The sequence below is a fragment of the Myotis nattereri genome, assembly GCF_964212035.1.
Source record: "Myotis nattereri genome assembly, chromosome: 11".
NCBI lineage: Eukaryota > Metazoa > Chordata > Mammalia > Chiroptera > Vespertilionidae > Myotis > Myotis nattereri.
The window spans coordinates 58,827,888-58,833,887 of record NC_138086.1 but is presented as its reverse complement, the minus strand read 5'-3'; the positions used below and the strand labels follow the sequence as shown (position 1 = coordinate 58,833,887).

The 6,000-nt window shown below is 49.2% G+C and overlaps 1 protein-coding gene across 2 annotated transcripts in view; it reads left to right on the top strand.

Annotated features, from left to right (window-relative positions):
• The first annotated feature begins 632 nt into the window (after nt 1-632).
• Nucleotides 633-6,000, top strand: part of CDCA7L (cell division cycle associated 7 like) — a 33,001-nt gene continuing 27,633 nt past the window's right edge. The window contains exon 1 of one of the 2 annotated variants that reach the window (XM_081102596.1): nt 633-771. In XM_081102596.1, the coding sequence (XP_080958722.1) occupies nt 748-771 (24 nt within the window). In that variant the 5' untranslated portion in view covers nt 633-747. The remainder of the gene's footprint in view (nt 772-6,000) is intronic. The other variant, XM_081102595.1, reaches the window with a different exon arrangement.

The window sequence follows — 6,000 nt, the reverse complement described above, 5'->3', positions numbered from 1 at the left end:
GTGAATAAAAACATTGCGTAACACACTGCCTGGCACATAGTAGGTGCCCAGCCAGTATTTGTTAAATTAATCAGCACCCCTGATCTCTGGAGAACTCTGCCTAGCGGCGCTGGAGGCCTGCAATGGGTAGCAAAGGCCGTCTAAAGTTCCAGTGGAGTTTGCAACGTTTTGCAAAGGGAACTCTAGCTAAATGTTTTGGAAGGCGGCACAAAACGCCCCTTTGCAACAACAAAACCAGACAAGTTCTGAAGCAGCCCCGGAGACACCCACCGACTGCAGCAGACGCCAGCAATAAACCCTGCACACATCCCGCGCGCAAAGCCAAGCCCAGCGTGCCAGCTGGAGGCTGCCCCGGGACTGCCCCCTTTCATTTCTCCCGCGCGAAATCCGGCCGGACGGCTCCACTCCCTCCCTCTGCTGCAGGGGGGAGCCCGGCGCCCCCAAACGGGTAGCCGCCCCAGGCCGCGCCCAGCTGCAGCCCCCTCTCGCGCCGCCAGCGAAGCGACGTTCCCTGGTCACGGAGTTTGGGTCTGGGACCGAAGCCTCGCGGCCCTGGGCGGCGGCGCCAACTGGGCGGCGCTGCGCGCTCCCCCTGTCCCGGCGCCGAGTGCGCCCCTCCCCTGGCGGCCGGAGCTTCGGGCGCTGCGCGCGGGCTGCGCGGCCGCGGGCGTTCGCCGTGCGCTGGCCAGGCGGGGACGCGGGCTCCCGGGCAGCGTGCGAGGAGGAAGCTGGAGCCCGGGTGGAAGCATGGAGCTGGCCACTCGCTCTCAGGTAAGGGTCCGGCCGCTCGCCGCAGCCCCAACGTCCCCGCCGCCCGCCTTCCCTTGGCGCGCGGCCCTCCTCTCCGCCTGGGGTTGGGAACGTGGCCCTTGGCCGTGGAGTTGTGGACCCGGCGCGCCCAGTCCCGCGAACCCCGGAGTGGGCGTGCCTCCAGGTGTGCGCCGCGGGTGACGGTGGTGCCAGCCGGACTGGAGGGGCAGGGAGCCTCCGCGCTCGGGCTGTGGCCTCCGTCCCGGGTCGGTGTCCTGGGTCGCAGGACTGAACGCATTTCGAGGGGAGGGTGCAGGGGCACAGCGCTCGGCGTCTGCTGCGCTCGTGGAGTCGGGGCTGAGAGTGGGGAGCTTTTCTGGTGCGCGCCCCCCGCTTTCTCTCGGAATTGGCACAGAGATAAGGAAGTTTAAGAAAAGCGTAATTTTTACGAAAAGACAGTTGAGGGTCAGGCCAGTTCAGCCTGGATAATGGAGTTTAAAAGGAATTGCTCTTGTGTTTGTTCTAGAACTTTGGTAAATGTTTTCAAGGAATTTGTAACCACTTGGGGAGGAGTGGGAGTGGGGGTGCGGGTGGCAACGTCATTAGGCCAAATTAGAAAACAAAAAGCCCCCAGGCCCCCCAAACCGTATACACAGCACGACCCCAATTAACGCCTTAGGGTCTTAAGTAGCTTTAAAAAATCTCACTAACCAGCACTTGAGAGTAAGTCACCCTAATGTTTCAGTGGGTGCTGGGAACGTGAACGAGGCTTCAATTTTCCTTCTTTCTTTTAAAAAGAGCCTTTCTCTACTTTCTAGTAGTGAATGTATTTTTTTCCCCCAGAGGTAAGCCATAAACACTTTTGTTTTTCAAATGAACTAAAAATAAAACTTTTAGAAAGGGAAGGAAGCAGCTTGCGAGAGCCCAAGATACTTTGTAAGAAGTGTTGGTTTTCTTCTTGCTTTTTGTGAGCGCCTCTGACTCACTGCTTCCACACCTTACAACCTTTGTCTGGTGTTTAGCTCTTTTCTCCACCTGGGTGCTGGGCGTGGGTGTTGGGAGATAAGAAAGAGCCGGCGCCCCGCGGCCCCGCGCCAGGCTGCGGGGGTGGCCCCTGTCACCTGCCCAGGTCCTGCGGCAGATTAAAGGCGGAGCCAACAATGGTCAGTTTGGCTGTTTAGTGCTTTCTGAAAGGCTTTCTGAAAGTGAACCTTTGAGAGAAATCTGTTGTGGGTGTTTATAAGAAAGAGTAAGAGTTTAAAATTTCTCCAGGGAGGGAGGTATGAAAAGCAAGGAAAACAAAAAGTAACTCGAGGTTAAGAAGGATTGAATCAGGGTTAGATTATTATTATTATTTTTCCCGTGGCACTTTACCATATAATTAGTATCCTGTGCTTCTAGGGGGCTCAGGTGTCTCCAAGGTTTAAAAAGGAGCCCCTTGTGAATGTCACCAGTAACTATCTTGATAATGTATCACCCCTGCCTGAATCCTATATTTCTGAGCTCCCTTCCACCACTTATTTACATAGTTCATACTAAGGAAGTCCAGAATGTCCCAAAATGTCTAGGAAGGGAACCTTTCCTGTTATGAGGCTAAATTTTGGTAGCTCTAAAATGTAAGCTATTTACCACCTGGGGGTAATCCACAAATGCTTTCCACACCTTATGCGTCAATTAGGGCAAATTACTAAGTGTAAGATATCAGATGTTTTGTGTTTTTCTTTACTAACGATCTCCTACTTGGCAGTACACCTTAAGATTTGTGCGATGATTTTTTCCAGTGGGAGTGTTCCTGTTCATCATAATTTAAATGCGAGCAGATTATAGTCTCCTTAATTTAAAGGAGCGGAGAGTGTTTCTGTGGGTTATAAAAGATCCACTGCAGATAAGAGCACTTAATGAGCATTTCAGGAGCAGCAAGATGTTAAAGCCTGTGGTTGCAGCCTGTGCCCAGCCCTGTGAATGCAGCAGTGTGGTGCACTGCCTGAAACGTGTTACTGAGCTGAATCTCAGCTCAGTGTGCAGAGGGTTTAATCCCACACACACAGTAAATAAAATTCCCATCCCCTGGGAAGCACGGAGGTGGGAGCGGTTCAGCAAAGCAGCGTAGGCCTCGTGCTCTGAGTAGAGGGAACTAGGCAGGGAGAGGAAGAGAAGAGACTCATTTAAACCCTGCATTCCTCTCTAGACTCTGTTTTAGGAACTATGTTTTATTGATGTTGAGAGAGAGAGAGAGAGAGAGAGAGAGAGAGAGAGAGAGAGAGAGAGAGAGAGAGAGGAAGGGAGAGGGATGGAGAGAAACATCAATGAGAGAGGAACATCATGGATGGGCTGTTTCCTGCACGCCCCCTACTGAGCATGTGTCCTGACCAGGAATCCAACCAGAGACCTCTTGGTTCCTGGGTAGACACTCAAAAATGCTGAGCCACACCGGCTTTTTTTTTTTTCTTTTCTTTTGAAAACTCACCAGCGTGTTGGAGTTGATGATCTCTGACAGTGAACACACCTCCCATGGGCTGTAGTCCTTGTTGGGCTGATCACTGGGTCTTTGTGGTTTCATCCTGAATGACAGGAATACTACCCGGTAAAGGCGGTCTCGTACTGAGAGCGCTCAGCAGTGCAGCTCACAGGAGCTGAGGACGAGCCGAGGATGAGCCGGCCTCAGCTTCCTGGCAGAGAGATTGGGAGGTCCTGAATGTCCCTTTAACTCTCTTCTAGCTCCAGGGTGCAGTTTGGTCCTTTAGAGAAGGAAATGAAGCTAAATGTTCTCATGAATATGCATGCTGTTGCAGGGGTAAAGGAGGGGTAAAGGGGACTTTTTCTGGGTATTGACCTCATAGCTACAAAGTTTGTACCCAGCTTAAAATTTGTGCCCAAAGCCCTCGAAGGTCACAGGGGTGGGGGGGCATGTCATCTTGGAAGGACAGCGCAATGATTTGCCACTTCTATAGTTCCATATTTAAAAGGCCACTTTATGGTTGTTTTGATAAATTCTACTGACTCATCAATTTAAGAGCTGAGTTTTTCGTGATCGGGGGAAACCTCAAAGAACAGCAATTCTGCCTTGGTCAGGTATACAGGACAGAAAGCCATGACATAGTTAGATGACTTTAAAACATTTATAATGTTACACTAAATTAATGAAAAGATCAATAAAGCCATTTGAACAGAATAGTCCGGGCATGCTCATTTTAAACTGCTGTTGAGAGTTCCACTCTTTGAGTGAGAGTTTAGAATTCTTACCTTGGGGATGCAGTTTTGCTGTGTGAAGACTTATTATAGCTTTATTGACCAAAGTGGAATTGTCTCCCGCTACTTAGGGGATGGGTAGTGATAAGAAAATGATAGTGGGGCCTTTTTTTTTTTTTCTTTTTGTTTATGAAAAGCAGTGGTTTCTGAGTGTTTTAAAATAGTACCCTTCAGAGGCATATTTGGTAAATAGAGCTGAAGTTAACACACAGGAAAGTTTGTCTTCCATAGTGAAAGTCCGTGCCCTCTGCACTGCAAAAACATGTGCTGGAGGCAGAGTTTGAGTTCAAATCGTCATGCTTACTGCCTGTTTTGTTGTTTGCTTTTCCCCCACAGTCATCAGCTGGTGACTGAGGGCTCCCCGCCTGGATTAGTCTGTTTGTCAGGTGTTCTTTAAGCACCACCTGTGTGCTAGGTGTTGCGCGTTATGCTGGAGGAAAGGAAGCCTCTTGCCTTTCCTGCCTTTGCCAGGCCCAGCTGGCTTCTGCTCTGTGCGGTGGGGACCTAGGTGGCCTTTGGTTTGGGGAGTGGGAGGTGTTAAGAGCCATCCTTCCTTCTGCACAGCCGGGCGTGGCTCAGTGGTTGAGCATGGACCCATGGGCCAGGAGGTCACCATTTGATTCCCTGTCAGGGCGCATGTCCCCCTTACAGGCTCCATCCCCAGTGGGGGGTGTGCAGGAGGCAGCCAATCAATGATTCTCTCTCATCATTGCTGTTTCTATCTCTCCTTCTTCCTTCCTCTCTGAAATCAATAAAAATATATTAAAAAAAAAAAAGAGCCAGTCTTCCCAACCTTCCCCCTCCACCCCCACCCTAGGAAACTATCACTTCCTTTTAAAAGTCAGGCGGTGCTAGGTACTTAAAGTTATCAGAATTAATCCTCACTGTAGTTGTCTGAAGTAGGTAGCATTATCTGCATTTTAAAGATAAGGTGAAATTGAGCAATTAGCTTCAGGCAACCAGCAAGAAGGAGCCAGCGGGGATTCAGTTCCCAGGGCCATAGCCTGCCTCTTGATATTGGAATCACAGATGTGGTCAGGTTACCGGATTTTCACGGAAATAATGTTATGAGGCTAGAGGTCTTTGCCCAGCATAGTGCCACTGAGATGATCAGGGGCATGCCAGGTAGAAGGTGCTGTTTAAATATGAGGGGTGTCAGCACTTCCTTTTTTTCTCATGATTACCTTCTCTCCTCCTTCCCACTGGGAGGGCTGGGGTGCTCACAGGAGGAGCTGGTCTTATGCTTTGCACAGGCTTCCTTGAATGATGTCTGCAAATGTCAGCTTCAGAATAGGAGTAAGGTCCACCAGGCTTTTACATGACAGTGATTTTCACATGTTCTTTGTATTGTGTAAGAAATGGCATGTTAAGCCCTGGCCGGTTTGGCTCAGTGGATGGAGCGTCGGCCTCCAGACTGAAGGGTCCCAGGTTTGATTCTGGTCAAGGGCATGTACCTTGGTTGCGGGCACATTGCTAGTAGGGGTGTGCAGGAGTCAGCTGATCGATGTTTCTCTCTCATCGATGTTTCTAACTCTCTATCCCTCTCCCTTCCTCTCTGTAAAAAAATCAATAAAATATATTTAAAAAGAAATGGCATGTTAAGAGAAGTCGAAATGTAAATAAACATTGAGCTACTACCCACTCTACCTACCCACTGTCTGGGTGTCATTTTCTAATTGTTTTTCCATCCAGTGGCTTTTTTTCCGTCACCATTTCTGCATAGCTTTTATAGTGTGACTGCTGTTGGAATTCTTTCTTTAGCGCCTTCAATACTATTTTTCTCCGTAGCTTGGAGGTCTTGATAGCTTTCATGTTTAATGACTGCGGTATTTCATTGAGTAGATGTGTGTTCCATGTGTTAATTTTCTGTTGCTGAAGCACTTTTTTTTGTAATTACTAAAGGAATTTTAGAATAAGTGTTTTGGGGTATGTGCACATACTAGTACATATCTTATTCCTTGTATTGGAGTCCACATTGTTTTTAATTATTGTTCTGTCGTG